The sequence below is a fragment of the Sceloporus undulatus genome, chromosome 1, assembly GCF_019175285.1.
Source record: "Sceloporus undulatus isolate JIND9_A2432 ecotype Alabama chromosome 1, SceUnd_v1.1, whole genome shotgun sequence".
Taxonomy (NCBI): domain Eukaryota; kingdom Metazoa; phylum Chordata; class Lepidosauria; order Squamata; family Phrynosomatidae; genus Sceloporus; species Sceloporus undulatus.
In genome coordinates, this window is record NC_056522.1 from 104,152,770 (window position 1) to 104,171,178 (window position 18,409).

The following is an 18,409-nucleotide window of genomic DNA, read 5'->3' on the forward strand; positions in this document are numbered from 1 at the left end:
TGAAGGCAAAAAAGTCCTTTCAGAATGTGCTGTACTGTTTATTACTTGGTTTTTATAATGGTCTTCCTGTTAATTCTATTGTTAATTTAATTATATTTTTAATTTTTAAAGCTATATTTGGTTTGGTTATTGTAAGCTACCTTGAGTCCTGGGCTGAGGAAAAGACAGGATATACAGTGGACCTTTGGTATGTGCTGGGGTTTGGTTCCAAGACCCCGCAATGGATAACAAAATCCATGGATGTTCAGGTCCCGTTATAAACAATTCAATAAAATAATGCCCCTTATATAAAATGGCAAAACCAAGCTTTCCTTTTCAAAATTTATGTATTTATTGAATATTTTCAAGCTGTAGATAGTTGAATCCGTGGATGAAGAATCTGTGGATTTGGAGGGATGGCTGTATGTAAATGATGATGATGTGATGGGGATGGAAGTTGCAATCCAAAAAACGTCTGGACATTGCCCATCTTGAGAGTGCCTTAATTTCCTTTTGCCATACAAGGTTCCTAATACACACTTAAAGAAAAACGCATTTTATTAACAGACCCTTTCAGCTAGAGAGAATCCTACCCGGACCTATAATTGTGTGCAGATCCATGCCATCAGGTTGCCTGTCAAGTAATCCCATGAATTTCCTAGGGTGGTCCTCCATCTAAGTAGCAACCAGGCCTCACCCTACTTAGCTTCCAAGACTGGACAGAACTTCATGTCTTTAAATACTAAACATTTTTGAGAGAGTGAGGGAGAAGGGAAAGGCTAAAGGGGGGCTGCTCCACTCCATCTTCATGTTACTTTCTTGAGAGGTGAACTCCATTTCTTGAGGACGTAGTAACCAGCGTGGTGTAGAGGTCTGAGTCTTGGACTATGACCTGGGTTCGAATCCCGGCATGGCCATGTGCAACTCACACTCTCTCAGTCTCACAGGATGACAATGGGAAACCTCCTCTGAACAAATCTTGCCAAGAAAATCTAGGCTTGCCTTCAAGTAAGAAACGTCTTGAAGGTAGATACAAGAACAACAAAGGTAGGCCAGTGCCCCATTAGTCCTAATAGGCCAGCCTCTACTGTTCCTGTGTTCTGTAGTAATGGTGTGCCCCCAAAACATTTTTGCCACCTGAGACTGAGGGCAATTGAAGCTTATTTCAGGAAAGAGGGTAGTGCAGAGGTTTAGGTCCTGGAGCCCAGGTTTTAGTCCCCTCTCCACCTACTAGGCGACTCGGCAAGTCATACTCTCTCAGCCTCAGAAGAAGGGGCGATAAAAGCAAGCCCTCTGTGTACAAATCTTGCCAAGAAAACCCAGTGGCAGGGTTGCCATGTCAGAAAAGACTCGCAGGCGGGCGGATAAGGAGGGCCAACTGTGTGCGTGTGTATAGATATATACACATACTGTGTGATTCTTGGTTGAGAAGAAGTGATTTCCATGTTAATCTGTGTGTTGTTCTGTTGTTGAATGGCAAGGCCTCAGGGTGGGAGGATATGTCAAAGGGGATTTGTGTCTGTTTAATTAGAAACCCATTGCCTGCTGGGAAACCCTGATCTGGAGTGGTTTCATTTGCATTTAGTGGGTCTTGATTTTTGTCTTTTTCAGGACTGGGAGCCAAACTTTGCCAACTTTAAGGGGTTTCTTTTTTCCTGTTGAAATTGCCCAAGTGGGTGTGGATTTCAATGGCTTCCCTTCAGTCCCTGCAGTTTGAGCAGAAAGAGAGAGAGAGAAGGAAAGAGAGCGAGATGGAAAGAGAAAGAAACCCACTCCCCATCGCCTCAGCCCCTCCCCCACAGACCACCCGCCCTTTATTTCCAACGGTCAACAAAGCCCCGCCCCGTCCTCTGGAGGCCCCTCCCCTTTCTCCCACTCCTTCCAGCTCCCTTCTAAGCCCCGCCTCCTCCGTCCCGCCTCTTCCCGGATTGGTCCGGGCCGTCGCTTCCTTCTAAGCCCCTCCCCCTCGCGCCCGTTCTCTTCTTCCTCCTCGAGGCTGCTGCTGCCTGGCTCAGTCGCGCGCGGTGGGCGCCAGAGACGGAGGCTGCTTCCTCGCTCTGCGGAGCAAAGAAGGAAAGGAGACGGACTGGCCGCCCGTTCTGGTGGTGGTTGTTCAGCCTCCAACATGGGCAGCAGCGGCGGCGGCGGCGACGAGAGCGGGAGCTGACAGGAGCCCCTAAGGGACTTCTCCGCGCCGCGGGAGGAGGAGGAGGGGTTCCCTTGATCGGCGAGTCAGCTTCCCTTCGCGGAAGCGGCCGAGAGGGAAGTTTCCTCTTCCCACCCCGAGGAAGAGGGCGCTGTTCCTCCCCCCGCCGCCGGGGGCGCCGTTGATGTGAGGCCGCCCGCCGCGAGGGCCATGCCGATGGCGGTGAGCCTGCTGCCTCTGGGGGGCGTCTCCTTGGGAACGGGGGCCCCTCTGGGCGGACCCAGCGGCGCCAGGAAAGCCCCCGGCCCCAGCGCCTTCCGCCTGACGGAGAAGTTCGTGCTGCTGCTGGTCTTCAGCGCCTTCATCACGCTCTGCTTCGGGGCCATCTTCTTCCTGCCGGACTCGCCCAAGCTGCTCAGCGGGGTCTTCTTCCACTCCACAGCCCTCCAGCAGCCCCCTCAGCAGCAGCCCCCTCCGCCTCCTTTGCCACCCGCTCGAGGGGACCCTCCTCCGGCCGCCTTGCCTGGCACCAGCGGATACGGGGACGCGGCGGCGGCGGCGGAGAACTTGGCCAGGATCCGCCAGGACCACGAGCGAGCCCTGCGCGAGGCCAAGGACACCCTCCGCAAGCCCCCCGACGAGATCCGCCGAGAGATCCGCCAGGACAAGGCCACCTTCCTCCTCCTCCAGGAGAACAAGAAGAGGAGGAGGAGGAAGAAGCAGATGGGCGCCAGGAGGGAGGACGGCGGCGAGGAGGAGGAGGAGGAGGACTCCGGGCCAGGGCTGCCCGAGCTGCCCTTCCACAAACCCATCGGAGCCGTCGGAGGGGAGCCCCACGAGCCCGAAGCCCGGGAGAGAAGGGCTAAGGTCAAAGAGGTGGGCGGAGTCGTTCTTGGTGGCTTTAGGCTGCATCCACACTGGAAAGATAACCCGCTTTGGCGCCGCTTTAATTTTGTTGTCTGGCTCAAGGCTATGGGATTCTGGGAGTTGGAGTTTGTTCCACTCCACGCCCCACAACAAACTCCAGCTCCCAGAATTCCATAGCCTTGAGCCAGACAACAAAATTAAAGCAGTGCCAAGAGCTGGGGATGTTCAGCCTGGAGAAGAGAAGGTTGAGAGGTGACATGATAGCTCTGTTTAAATGTTTGAAGGGATGCCATATTGAGGAGGGAGCAAGCTTGTTTTCTGCTGCTCCAGAGACTAGGACCCAGAGCAATGGATGCAAGCTGCAGGGAAAGAGATTCCAGCTCAACATTAGAAGGAACTTCCTGACAGTAAGGGCTGTTTGACAGTGGAACAAACTCCCTCGGAGTGTAGTGGAGTCTCCTTCCTTGGAGGTCTTTAAGCAGAGGCTGGATGGCCATCTGTCAGGGATGTTTGATTGAGAGTTCCTGCATGGCAGAGGTTGGACTGGATGGCCCTTGGAGTCTCTTCCAGTTCTATGAGTCTGTGAAGTAGAGACCTCACTGGGCATCTCCCACTTGAGTCTCAGCTGTTAAAACAGGGTGTTGGTGGGTTGTGTGTTTGTGATAGAGAGAGACGGTCTTTTCCCTCCCCTGCTGCCTTGAATCTTGTTGCCAGTCTCTGGATATTTTAGGCAAAAAGAGATAACTTCTGGCAGAGAATATATAGAGATATTTCTGTTCAAGTGCCACTTGAGAGAGCTCAGTGCTTGGAACCAGAACGTAGTGGGCATGCGGAAGGGTAAAGGCAGAAAAGTAGATTGTGTAATTTCCTAAGCTAAATAACTTTTATATTATGTAACTGAAAAGAGAAAATATGGGTTAAATTTACTGCGCTGAGTCCACCCGTACCATACAAGACCCATCACAATGCATTTGGAAACTGGGGAAGTGTTTCAGGTGTTGTGAGACGTTGCATTACGCTCCCGGCATCTGCTTGTCTTCTAGTGTTTGTGGGGAGATGCTGCTCCTCTCCTGGGAGTTCTTTACTTTGATTATATATTCTTTTGGTTTGGAGAAATGTAACAGGGATTTTTATTCACTAACCTGTAAGTAGGTCCTTAAATTGGAGAAGTGGGGGGTGATATTTTCTCTAAACATCGTACTGTGAATAGCATAGTAGTGTCTAATGCATCTGAGGAAATAGACTGAAGTTTATGAAAGCTCATGCTGCCAACTTCTTTCTTTCAGTAGTAAGTCTCAGAGGTGCTACAAGCTCTCTCCACATACTGATTCTGCAGACTAACATGGCTGTATCTTTGAATAGTAGTAGCTGTTCACTTAGAGCAGTGGTTCCCAGCCTGTGGGTCGGGACCCCTTTGGGGGTCGAATGACCCTTTCATGAGGGTTTCCTAAGACCATTGGAAAACACCTGTTTAATTACAGTTATGAAGTAGCAACAAAAATAATTTCATGGGTTTGGGTCTTAAAGGGTCACGGCACGGCATTAGGAAGGTTGGGAACCACTGACTTAGATGTTGCTAAACTTTTAAAACATGGTGATAGAAGGTCTGCTTTCCAACTATCTAGCACAACACCTGCATATGTGCCATTTTTCTTTATGTGTTAATACAAAATGCACATATAGACTGGCAGCCCTGTGCCCAGGGGGAAGTTGCATAGAGAAGCTGCATGGAAGTGACTTGCATCTTAGAATTATTTAACTGATAAATCCTACATGTGAGCAAGCCACTTCCATTTTTAACATGTGAAATGATCCCCGAATTAGCAAGAACCTGGAAGACAAACTTCAGATTAGTGCACTAAAAATACATGCAGTATAGCAAAGGTTTATAGTAAGGTAGTCAGTTAAATGTGTGTCTGTGTGTGCTATTATTATTTTAGCCTTAAAACAACAGATATAGTAGGCTTGGATGAAATCCAGGGTAGATGTATTATGTTTTGGACTGGTGGCTTGAGTGTGGTATCCACAAAGCTGTGAAGTCTACGGAGATTTTGTACACACTGCTTTGCTCTCTGGGATGTGAGACGTGAGACGTCTGAATTTGAAAGAAGCAAACAGATTTGATGAAAACGTTCTGGTGGCTGCATGCAACAGGGGCCATGGGTCTAGCCTACCCCAGTTGTGTGTCTGCCTGCTAGAGATTGGGTTTTTTAATTTTTTACAATACTGAATAGCTTGAATTTCCCAGTTTCTATGTTAAGTTACCCTTATTAGGCTGAATCGCTCAATAAATCATCTAATTAAATTTAAGATCAAAGTGTCTGCTGTTATCAGTAACTCTTTGGCTGACATGTCAGGCTTGTAATTACAAGAGTCTGATTTCATGGGTCTGTGATGTTCCACCTGCGCTGCATTTTTGTATGATAAGAGCAAAGTCCTTGTTCAAGCTTCTGTTTCAGACGATTAGGGAAATAAAACAAAAGCTACTTTCAAAGCTTTTGGAGTAAGTCAAAGAGGACGCTGTCAGTTACACAGTATCATGACTCTTGCCATTTTCTTGGGTACTCTTTAATATTTTGCACAGCTTATACTAATATTTATGAACAGATGACGGTTAACCAAACAAGCACCGTGTCAGGAATGTATTCGTAAGTGCACTGATAGAATGTTCTGCATTTTAAAGAGGTGGCTGTAACATTACTTGTTTTAAAAGTAATTATTAAAAATCTTCAGAACTGCTATGATGATGTATCCAATTAGATTATTCATGGTACATTGTTATTGCTATGTTTGTTGTACAGGAAGAAAAGGAAAAGAATGAGCGGAAAGGCAACAGTGCCACTCTAAAAACTGTTCACTCTGTTGGCCATGAACTCTGAATCTCATTTGTCAAATTGCAGTGTCAGATTTCCCCAGGTGCGTACTGCCTGAAGAGCAGTCATTTGCCTGTGCTCACTTACCTGCCTTCTGAGCCACTCAGCACCTTGCATTCTGTGCATCTTTACTTGTGGGGCAGGCTATAGGATACATAGGAATCTCACCCATTGGGGGGCGGGGGCGGTTGGACATCCACTGATCTGTACCCCTTGAATTCCCACTGGTGCACTAAGGTAAACAACAACAAAAGCTGACAGGGGAAACTGCTGACAGAAGGAAAACGGAGGTTTATAGTTGAGCTTGCTATATTTATGTTACCGTACTAAAAGGTTCTGATGATTCTGTAACAGTGCCTTGAAAGAGATCAATATAAATGTGGAACATGACCCAGTCATGTACTGGTGATCTTTTTGCAGAACGCTCAGTAACTTCAGGATTCTGCTGGCACCTTGATCCATCTGATACCATTCTCAGCACAGTCTTTGTTACTTTGCTGCACGTTTTTAACACTTTAAATGGTTTTTAGCCAGCGCACTCTCAGATGAGTCTCCGTGCAATTTGGAGCATTTGAAAACTACTTATTGGCTGGATAGCCATGTTAGTCTGGATCAGTACACAAAGGGATCTTTTTTAGTACCTTTTAGAGTAACTGGGGGAAAGAGGTTGATTCTGATGAAGTAAGCCCAGACTGCAAAGGTTTATGCTGCAGACTTCTTTCTCTCCATCTCAAAGTTGCTACAAGATTCTTTTGCATGATCACAGAAACAGTACCATAGGATTTTAGCCTTACAAGCTAGACTTAAATCTGGAAATAAGGACCAAGATCAGAGAGCTGTAATATGCATAACTTTGTGGTTGGGTGCCCTGCCATCTCCTTTTTGAAAGTCCAGCTAAGCTAAATGCAGTGGTGGAGAACTGTGGCCAGCTGTATGTTGTTGGACACTAGGTGACATCCATCCCAGCTGTCATGGTTAATGATAATACATTATGGAAAATGAGAGTCAAACCACATCTGAAGTGCCAAGGGTTTTCCACCCATAGCTTAATGGGATACTTCTAGATGAGTGTACCTTGGCTGAAATCCTATCTGAATCTACTTGGAAAATGCAGTTGGTCCTTTGTATTCACAGATTCTGCATCCATGGATTCAACCATCAACAGTTTGAAAATATCCCCCCTCCCCCCCCCCCCCCAACAAATCCAGAAAGCAAATCTTGATTTTGCCATTTTATATAAGGAATACCATTATACTACACCATTATATATAATAAGACTTGAGCATCCATGGTTTTTCATATCTATAAGGGAGTCCTGTAACCAAACCCCAGCAGATCTCAAAGGCCCATTGTAATTCTAAATGAAATGAAAGGAATGCTAAGTGGTTCTGTTTTGTTCTTTCAGTAAACTTCGTAACAATCACTGTGCTTTTTCTATGGCTTTGAATTCCAAGGTTAGATATTACCAATTGTTCCTGCTTACATTGGTGTGATTACTCCTCTCTAGAAATTGGAAACCCTGTCAAGCCATCTTGTATCATTCTTGTATTTTGCTTCCAAATCAGTACATTTGTAGGTAGCCTTCATAACTATGTTTTCCTGAATCTGACAGTTAGTTAAAGGTTTTGTTATTTCTCTTCTTTTTTAGTGACTATACACACACTAGCTTTTTTCTTTTTGTGGTGGGAAAAAGGATACTGATACTCAGTCCAAGAACTGCTTTAGGTTTTCAGATTTGCATAGCATTCTGGTCTTATAACCAGTTGTGGTAGGTTGTCTTTAATGATTCCTGCAACCTTTCACCTTTATCTTAACTGTTGCAAGCTTATTACATGGCACAATAATACACATTAAACTGTTGCCTATAGCTCTCATTATTAAAAATTATAACTAAAGTATTGCTTGTCACTATGGACTCTATTAATCTTCAATAAAAAAATAAAGCTGCTTGTAGCACAGATTGCTTTAGAAGCAACTTTATGTTTGGAGTTGAGCTGCATCATGCTAGTTACTGTGTGTTATCTTTTTGAAACTTGTTTTCCAAGGCAAGAAAACAAGACACTGTACAGTTTGATTCTGGCCCTAATGAATGTATCTTGACAGCCTTACTCAGTACATGATTACTTTAGAAATCCTTCCTGAGTTCCATGTAGCTTCTTAGTAAGGATACATAGAGTGTGTTCAAAGAACAGTGCTACATAATGTACCTTTTGAAGCATAGAGAAGTGCTTCTGGCAGCAGAAGCAAGCTTGCTACATAAGTATTCTGTGGCAATCCATATGGCCTGAGTATAAATGTGGTATGATACATGTTGATGAGTATTGTTACAGAAGTTGGTGGACTAGATTATGCAGTTTAGTATGTGTTAGTATACCAATTGTTACAATGGCTTCTCCGATTCACATTTTTTAAAAATTGCCATATATACTGCAAACCCAAACTTTTAACACTTGCTTTCCTAGGATAACAGTATTGATTTCTCTCTTAAAAAAATAAATGATTCCACTTTCAATGCTGGAAATTACTAATAGAAGTAGATTTGTGGATTTTTGAGAAAGTGAAAAGGAAATTCACATAACAGCATAGTGCTATTAACTTCACAATATGAAGTGATATTAGTTGTAGTTTGAGCAAAATGGTTTTAACGGGATTGGTACCATCATGTAGTAGCAATTTAACTTTGTTGGATTGCCCATTGCAAATCTTGAGGAGGATTATGGTCAAGTCACATTATATTGCTTTTCATTGTATGAGTGTCTAGAACTTTTCTGAGTAGAATACTAAGTTCTGTAATAATACTTTAAGAAATCTAACCTGAAATCCTCTTTGCATTTAGTTATGAAAAGTCTCCATTGTACTTACTGGATTTGTTTCTGTGCATGAACAAGGTCGTACTACACATGTCTGATAAATTTCAGCTCACTTAATTTTTGGCTGTTTCTTGTTCCCTGTTTCATACAAATAGCTTATGATTAAAATTGCATAAAGGTTGGGACAGAGATTCTTACATCTTGTATAAAATGGCCATGTGGGGACAGAGATAAAGGGCAATAAAAGAAGAACTTAGACTACATAAGTAGAGAAAACAAAATACGTAATACTCCAAGCAGTTGACAATAGGATATCACAGACTAAAATTCACATGTAGAGTATGTGCTAAAGTTGTTTCCAAGTTCTGCTTCCTTTTTTTTTCTTTTTAGGTCTAGCAAGGGTAACTGCTGAATTATCAGTAAAATGTAGTACTGTTGGTTCTGTTGTATAAAAGAAAGAGTAGGTCTTGCTTGTGTGGTTCTCGTTCTCCACCCATCTGCAGCTCTGAGAAATGCACTTTTTCAAGATCAGAAGTAAAGTTTCAGCATTAACATCAGACTTTCAATATCGTATTCAGTACATTTACATTAGCAATACATGTTAAATTTTAAAGAGCTATATAAATATTATTTGTACTAAATATCAAACACTTAAAATGCATTAAAAACCAAAATACAAAAGAGTGATACCTTAATTGGTCAAGCAAAATGCATAAAATACATCATGCATGCCTTAGAAGCTCCAATGGCTTCCTCAACAGGGAAAAGATGATTGAAATTCATACAGAAGAAGAAAAGTGATGTTGGCCAAAATACAGTACAACAAAATCTAAAAAGAGTGATACATTTATTTGGTTATTAGACAACCAAAATGCACAGGCTACATAATGCAAATCGAATCTCTGCTAGCTTCTTTATTAGTCAAAAGATGTTGAACATCATACAGAATAAGGAAAATGGCAGTGGGAGAGTCACAAGTCTGCATTTTTATCAGATGTTGCTTCTGTTGTAATGTAGTTCTGAAGCAATGTCAGTGCAGGCAAATGCCACTCCTCTTCTTAGCCATGTGGGGACATGGATAAAGGGCAATAAAAGAATGGTATCAAAATTTCAACTCCATTAGCAACATAAAAGTAACTTCCCTTGAGATCCAGGATTGTCCCTGTCTTATACAAAGCTAACAGCTGCTTTCCTAGACAGTGAACATTGAATTTCACAAGCCCCTGTCCTGTTACATCTGGAAAAACCTCTAGGTGATGTGTAGATAAAACTTACAATTCTAGTTTAAAGGAAAGAGGTTTTCTTTTATTGGAGGTAAAATAAGAGTTGAATCCCAGTACATTAGCTCCCTCTTCCTAAAGTTTTCTGTTACTAATGGAGTTGAAATTGTATTATCTGTCTTTCATGCTGGGGAAAGCCTACCCACCCCAACTCTTTCTCAGCAGTTATTTAAAAACCAGCAAAATGGTTATGACTATACATCTGCCTTCTGTATATGGCCTCCTCTTCTTCCTAGCCACCTTTTAGGTGGTAGCAGTACCACTCTGCAGGAAATGTGGTCTTACCTGAATAGTAAAGCCATGTTCATCTGCAAGCACTCAGTACAAATATTACTGTAATTCAGTCAGTACTTGGGACATGCTTTTTTGTACTTTGACGTTTTAAGCTTATTTGGAATGCATATTTTTTTAGTCTTGTTACTTCTCTCAGATTTCTATTTTAACATAGTACATTTGATAGAGTCTAGATATAATGTTCTCCAAAATGACCACAGTCAGAAAAGAGAGATCTAGTAGTGATGGGCGACTTCAACTATCCTGATATTTGTTGGAAGTCAAACTCAGCAAAATCCTCAAGGCCTAGCAAATTCCTCACTTCCCTGGAAGACAATTTCATGGTCCAAAAGGTGGAAGAGGCAACAAGGGGATCAGCTATTTTAGATCTGATCCTAACCAACAAGGATGACTTGGTTAATGGGGTGCAAGTGGTGGGATCATTAGGTGGAAGTGACCATGTTCTCCTGGAGTTTGTAATACAGTGGAAAGGAGAAGCCAGGCATAGTCAGACACGCATCCTAGACTTTAGGAGAGCGGATTTCAGTAAACTTAGAGAAGTATTGAGGGCAATTCCATGGTCAGAAATACTAAAAGATAAAGGAGTTCAGGACGGATGGGACTTTCTCAAAAGGGAGATACTGAAGGCACAATTTCAAACAGTTCCAGTGAGAAAGAAAAACGGGAGGTATCTCAAGAAACCAGGATGGATGACTAAGGAACTTTCAACCGAGCTAAGTTTGAAACGGAACATGTATAAGAAATGGAAAAAGGGGGAAATCACAAAAAAGGAATTCAAAGAAATAGCAGGCATGTGTAGGGGTAAAGTCAGAAAAGCTAAAGCACAGAATGAACTCAGGCTTGCTAGAGAGGTTAAGAACAATAAAAAGGGCTTTTTTTGGATATGTCTGCAGCAAAAGGAAGAAGAAGGAAACGGTAGGGCCACTGCATGGAGAAGATGGCAAAATGCTAACAGAAGACAGAGAAAAGGCAGAATTACTCAACACCTTCTTTGCCTCAGTCTTCTCAGAAAAGGCAAAGGGTGCTCAACCTGAGGATAATGGAGCAGAGGACAGAATAGAGGAATTTCAGCACAGAATAAGTAAAGAGATAGTAGAGGAATACCTTATTAATCTAAATGAATTTAAGTCTCCGGGACCAGATGAACTCCATCCAAGGGTATTAAAAGAACTGGCAAATGTAATATCGGAGCCATTGGCAATACTCTTTGAAAACTCCTGGAAAACAGGAGAGATCCCAGCAGACTGGCGGAGGGCAAACGTTGTCCCCATCTTCAAAAAGGGGAAAAAAGACGATCCCAACAATTATCGTCCAGTTAGTCTGACATCAATACCAGGAAAGATTCTGGAGCAGATCATTAAACAGAGAGTCTGTGAACATCTAGAAGGCAATGCCATAATCACAAAAAGTCAACATGGGTTTCAGAGAAACAAGTCATGCCAGACAAACCTAATCTCTTTCTTTGATAAAATTACCAGCTTGGTAGATGAAGGGAATGCTGTGGATATAGTATATCTTGATTTCAGTAAGGCCTTTGACAAAGTTCCCCATGACATTCTTGCAAACAAGCTTGTAAAATGTGGGCTAGACAAAGGAACTGTTACATGGATCTGTAATTGGTTGACCGGCCGAACCCAAAGAGTGCTCAACAATGGCTCCTTTTCATCCTGGAGAGAAGTGACCAGTGGCTCTGTCCTGGGCCCAGTGCTATTCAACATCTTTATCAATGACCTGGATGACAAAATTGGGAGCATACTTATCAAATTTGCAGATGATACCAAATTAGGAGGAATAGCTAATACCCCACAGGACAGGATCAAGATTCAAAATGACCTGAATAGACTAGAAAGCTGGGCCAAAGCTAACAAAATGAAATTCAACACGGAGAAATGTAAGGTATTGCACTTAGGGCGGAAAAATAAAATGCACAGATATAGGATGGGTGACACCTGGCTGAATGAAATTACGTGTGAAAGGGATCTAGGAGTCCAAGTAGACCACAAGTTGAACATGAGTGAACAGTGTGATGCGGCAGCTAAAAAGGCCAATGCTATTTTAGGCTGCATCAATAAAAGTATAGTGTCTAGATCAAGAGAAGTAATAGTGCCACTGTATTCTGCTCTGGTCAGGCCCCACCTAGAATATTGTGTCCAGTTCTGGGCGCCACAATTCAGAAAGGACATTGAGAAACTGGAGCGTGTCCAAAGGAGGGCAACAAAAATGGTAAAGGGTCTGGAAACCATGCCCTATGAGCAACAACTTAGGGAGCTGGGGATGTTTAGCCTGGAGAAAAGAAGGTTAAGAGGTGATATGATCGCCCTGTTTAAATATTTGAAGGGATGTCATATTGAAGAGGGAGCAAGCTTGTTTTCTGCTGCTCCAGAGAACAGGACCCGGAATAATGGATGCAAGCTACAGGAAAAGAGATTCCACCTGAACATTAGGAGGAACTTCCTGACAGTAAGGGCTGTTCGACAATGGAATGCACTCCCTCGGAGGGTGATAGAGTCTCCTTCCTTGGAGGTCTTTAAACAGAGGCTGGATGGCCATCTGTCAGGGATGCTTTGATTTGGATTTCCTGCATGGCAGGGGGTTGGACTGGATGGCCCTAGTGGTCTCTTCCAACTCTATGATTCTATGAAAATGCAGGATTTTATAGTCCATTGTCCCTTCCTTCCATTCTTCTTTCTTTAAGAGAAATCATAATTTGCCACTTCATTTGAACTGACAAACTATGGTTTGCAAATCTCACTCATGGATTGATCCTATTTCAAGTCATGGTTTGCAGAATGCAGTCCTAGTTGGTCCCTCAGATTGAATGGCAAGCTGTTTTGCTCAAACTAGGTGGGGGAGGGAATGGCCATTTGAGGGGGGAAAGTCATGGAAGAGATCAAGAATCCTTGAAAGTTTATTTAGGTTTTCAGTGATCTAAAGATCGAGTCAGGAATAGTGCAAAAATGATCCTGTTTCAATTTGGGTCAAACCAAATTTAGTTTTCAAAGTACTGTTGGGTAACCACAGCAAATAGGAGAACTTCTGTAGATAGATTTAATATTTCCATTTTATTTATTGGAGTCTTAAACTTAATTTAAAGGACTTTTGACTTAATTTAGATTTTAATAGTATGATTAATTGTATGTGTGTGTGTGTAGTGATGGTTTTGGGGGGTTAATACTGGAAACTATCTTGCATCACATCCACCTGTCAATCAAGCAATAAAATAATTAGAATCATAGAGTTGGAAGGGTCATCCAGTCCAACCCCTTGCCATGTGGGAACACACAAACAAAGTACCCCCGATAGATGGCCATCCAGCCTCTGTTTAAAGACTTCCAAAAAGACTCCATCATTCTCCAAAGGAGTGTATTCCACAGTCAAACAGCTCTTACTGTCAGGAACTTCTTCTTAATGTTGAGGTGGAATCTTTCCCTGTAGCTTACATCCATTGCTCCAGGTCCTATTATCTGGGAATTCTCAGTAAAAACAAGCTTGCTCCAACCTCAATGTGACACCCCTTCAAATCACTTCTAAACCTTCTTTTCCCAAGCTAAACATACCCAGCTCCCTAAATTTACAGTTATTTGTAGTTTAGTTATTGAAAAGACATTGAAATGAGCGCTACTTGAGAGAACTGTGGCTTGTGTATGAGTGCAACTCCTACTGCCAGCTTCACTTTCATTGGAGCAGAAGGCAAGTTAGTCTGTTGTTTTTTTTCATTGAAAAAATTAAAATATGCAACTAGAACAAATGGTGTACGAAATCTTAGTGAAAGGTAGCTTCATTGGGAGAAAAGGGGAGCAAGCATGTAAGGTATTGTAGATGAGATTCTAACTATAAATGCAGTGTAGATTAGATACTACATCTGCTCTTTGTAGTTTCACAAAACAGATATACAGTGAAGCTTGGATTTCCACTTGCTTAAGAACTAGAAAAGATTCTAAAATGTAAAGATATACAACTGTGCATGAAAGCTAGAATCGTACAAGCCATTGTATTCCCTATTACCATGTATGGATGTAAGAGCTGGACATTTAAGAAAGCGGATAAGAAGAAAAGCTATTCATTCAAAACTGGTGCTGGTGAAGAATGCTGAGGATACCTTGGACATCCTAGAACAGATCAAACTAGAAATCTCACTGGAACCCAAGATGCGTAAACTAAGGTGCTTTCTGCACCGCCATTTGGGACGTCCTCTGGACGTCCCATTTTAAAAAAGGGGGCGTCTCTTATAGACGCCCCTGGGCCTAGTACGGACTCTGTCCGTACAAGATGGCGCCGGCCCTTCTACATGGCCGGCGCCATCTTTGCGTATCGGACGCTGGGCGTCCGTACGCATCGCGCCGCTTGTGACGTAGCGAGCGCGCCCCTGGCGCCTCGCTACGTCGCAAACGCGCGGGAAAAGGCGCCCCATTTTTGGGGCTCCTTTTCCGGTCCGCGCGGGAGTCGGGCCGTGTGAAGGCTCCGGCTCCCCCGCGGACCTACTGGCGGCGGTCTGTACCCCGCCTAAGGCTGTATTACTTTGGCCACATCATGAAAAGGCACAACTCATTGGGAGGGGAAAATGCTAGGTAGAAGGAATCAGTAAGAGGGAGGCTGGATGCTAAATGGATGGACACTATAAAAGCGGTCATGGGTATGAATTTCCAGGAACCAAGCAGAGCAGTGGAGGACAAGGGAGTTTTGGAGATGTCTCATCTACAGGATAGCTATGGATGGATAACAAGAACAGCAAAATCATCTTTAAAATGGATGGGGTTATATCAGAATAACCTTGTTTTAATTGGCTTGTGTACTATAGTCCTAATCAGTCACCCATTTCCAAGTGATTTACCTTATTACCATCTGATACTTGTCCATTAGCATATGAGAAGAGCGGGTCTCAATCTGTTCCCCAGCTGACAGATACGATCATCACCCATGGCTGACAACAGCTGGTATCCTAATAGGGACCAAGACATTTATTAGCATGAGAATACTCAGTTCATATGTGTTCTGGGTCTAGTCTTAGTACATGTTTTATGAGATTATGATAGAACATTGGCATTCAGAAAATAAAATTTGTCTTGTAAACACAGGCATATTTCAGTTAACAAAACCTCTAACAAAGACAATGCTTTTTACAAAGCTCTTTTTATACCCAACCAGCCCCCTTTTCCTCTTGTCTTCTATTTAGTTGGAAGGTTTTCAGTAGCATCTAGATTGGGAAGAATTTAAAGAGGAGCAGGTGAATGACAGACTTTGGGTGTCAGATTGCAGCAGCATGGATGCAGTAAAAAAAACAATAAACGAAGTTTGGGCTGGGAAAGATTGGGATTCTGCAGTAGCTTGTCCTACTGTAGCTATATATGTCTGCCTACAACAGTCAAGAGTAACGGAAGCTGCTTCCAGAACTCGTTAGTGAGTGTGTATGAACAAAAAAGAGAAAAGGAAAAGGTAGAAAGCAGATAAATCTGCCTCACCAGCTATCCAGAGCCTGTTAAATTGTATAAATATAAATTTGGCCACCAAAATGGAAATCATAAAAAGTGAAGGCTGGTGTAAGAATAAAGTGTTGTGAACTTAAAGCAACACCTGGTTGTTTTTCCCCCACATGTATATACTGTTAGTTTAGAATAAATTCAAGCTCAAAAAATCCTAAGTTAAATGTTGTCAAACTTAATATAAATACTCAAGATAAGATACAGTTTGGAAAAGGACTTCTAATAAATCCATAATTCTTTAAATATAACACCATTTTAAAACAGTCTTGTTTATAAATCTTTTCTTGTACTGGCCTTGAGGTTGCTTTCTCTTAAGACTGGAGAGAGCACAAGAGCAGGGTTTGGCAGCTAGGTGAGGATGAGGTAGGGATTTTCATTCACATGTGTGACACGGTCACTTCTCAGCATACCAGAAGTAATACTGCATAAATTTTACTTGCTATTTTGGCGTGGTTTGAAAAGCATGAAAAGGATAATTTTGGGGGTTCAGAGAGATTAGTAGTTTTTTTAAAAAAAGTTATTTACATTCAGAAGGGATCTCAGTTACATACGATAAAGTTCTACTATAACAGAAGCAGGAAAATAAAAACACAAAAAGAAGAAAAGTAGCCCCATTAGCCATTAGTTTCTTTAAAAGGTGATCAAGTGTCCAAATATAAGTCTGTTCGTACATTTTGCCTATATGTATTCTTTCAAATATTGCAAGCAGTGTTAGATGTTCTAGTCATTGGATCACAGATGAAGGAAAATAAATTTCCAGTAATGAAGTGTCAGTCTTTTAGCACTCATAAGTGGAAATGGAAATTCACTTCCATTGGCCATTTTTTAATTTGCAAGAAGCAAGTAAATAATGCAAAACATCATGCACGTTCCTGAATATGAAGGAACTTTATTTATTTTTTATTTTAACTTCCTAACACTAAATTTACTCTTGTGATTACTACCTCCCAAAATGTAGTTATTATGGGACAACTCCAAAACATATGCTTTGGAAAAAGTATTGGTATTATTGTATCTCCAAGAGAGATTTAGAAATCTCTTTATTGAATCAATACTGTGGCAACCAGTCTACTCAAAATTGCAATCTCTGCTGTTTAAGATGTTGGGTGCATCTACATTGTAGACATTATGCAGTTTAACATCACTTGGAAGTGTTGTAGCTCCATCCTATAGAATCCTGGGCTTTGTAGTTTTACAAGGTCTTTAGCCTCTGGTTTTTGCTGACGATGCTGCCCTCGCCCATATGGAAGCAGCTCTGCAGCGCCTAACATCTGCTTTGCAACAGCTGCAGAGCTCTTTGGGCTGGAAGTCAGCCTGAAGAAAACGGAAGTTCTCTACCATTCTGCAACTCAGGAAGAACACTACCATCCTCACATCACTGTAGGCAAATCTGTGCTTAAGTCCGTTCAGCACTTCACCTACCTGGGAACCATCATCTCCTCAGATGCCAAGATTGATAAAAAGATCGATCACAGACTAGCAAAAGCGTATAGTGCATTTGGAAGGCTTCACAAAAGAGTCTGGAGTAACAAACACTTGAGGCGAAGCACCAAAATCAGTGTGTATAGAGCAGGGGTAGGCAACCTTTTTGAGCCAGGGGCCGGGTTGCTGTCCCTCAGACAACTGGGGGGCCGAAGCCAAAAAATAAATAATTAAATATTTTTTTAAAAAAAAAAATTAAATAAATAAATAAACCGGGACAAATGTAGGACAAAATTTTCAAATGGAGGACACTTTTAAAAAAAATATAAAGAAAATATGGATAGAGGGACTGATATAATACAAGTATGGGAAGCTTCAAAGGCAGTTATGAGAGGGTTCTTTATTCAAAAAAGCATCGAGCAAAATAAAAAAAGAAATCAGAGAATAGAATCTTTAAGCAGACAAATTAAAGAAAAAGAGGAAGAATTGAGCACAAACCATAGCAGTGTTAAAACTGCGAAGCAAATTAGGATCCTACAAAATCAACTAAGAGAACTCACTTTGCAAGAAATAGGGAAAAAACTCAGAGCTACTAAACAAAGATATTTCGAATCTGGAAACAAAGTAGGCAAAGTATTAGCATACAAATTGAGGAAAGAAAGGGACAAGAGACTGATTGTGGAAATGAAAGATGGGGAAAAACTTACACACAACATTAAAAGAATCAAAGAGATCTTCCAAAGCTACTTCCAGAACTTATATCAAGAAGAGAAATTAAGTACGGAGTTATTAAAAGAATGTGAACTTTATATTCAAAAGTCTAATTTAAGTAAAATCTCAAGTCACCATAAAGAGAAATTGAATGCAAACATTACAATGTTGGAAATTATAGAATCAATAAAGGCAACAAAATTGGGGAAAATGCCAGGTCCAGACGGATTCTCTGCGGTGTATTATAAGAAATTACAAGAAGAACTAACTCCGTTACTATATAATACCTTCAATACCATCAAGCAGAATGGAGTACCTAATACGTGGAAACATGCTTACATATCTCTTATTCCTAAGCCTAATAAAGATCATTCGGAACCCCAAAATTACAGACCTATTTCGTTATTAAATCAAGATTACAAAATATTTGTTTCTATTTTGGCAAATAGACTAAAAGGAATATTAAAAACAATAATTAACAAAGATCAATGTGGATTCTTGCCAGATAGACATCTAAACCAAAATATACGTACAATGATTGATGTAA

General features: G+C 41.8%; 1 protein-coding gene across 1 annotated transcript in view; it reads left to right on the forward strand.

Moving 5' to 3' along the window:
* Window positions 1–1,973: 1,973 nt before the first annotated feature.
* The window catches only part of MAN1A1 (mannosidase alpha class 1A member 1), a 79,553-nt gene continuing 63,117 nt past the window's right edge, over window positions 1,974–18,409 (forward strand). Inside the window, exon 1 of the mRNA XM_042454093.1 lies at window positions 1,974–3,001. Within this exon, the coding sequence (XP_042310027.1) occupies window positions 2,336–3,001 (666 nt within the window). The 5' untranslated portion in view covers window positions 1,974–2,335. The remainder of the gene's footprint in view (window positions 3,002–18,409) is intronic.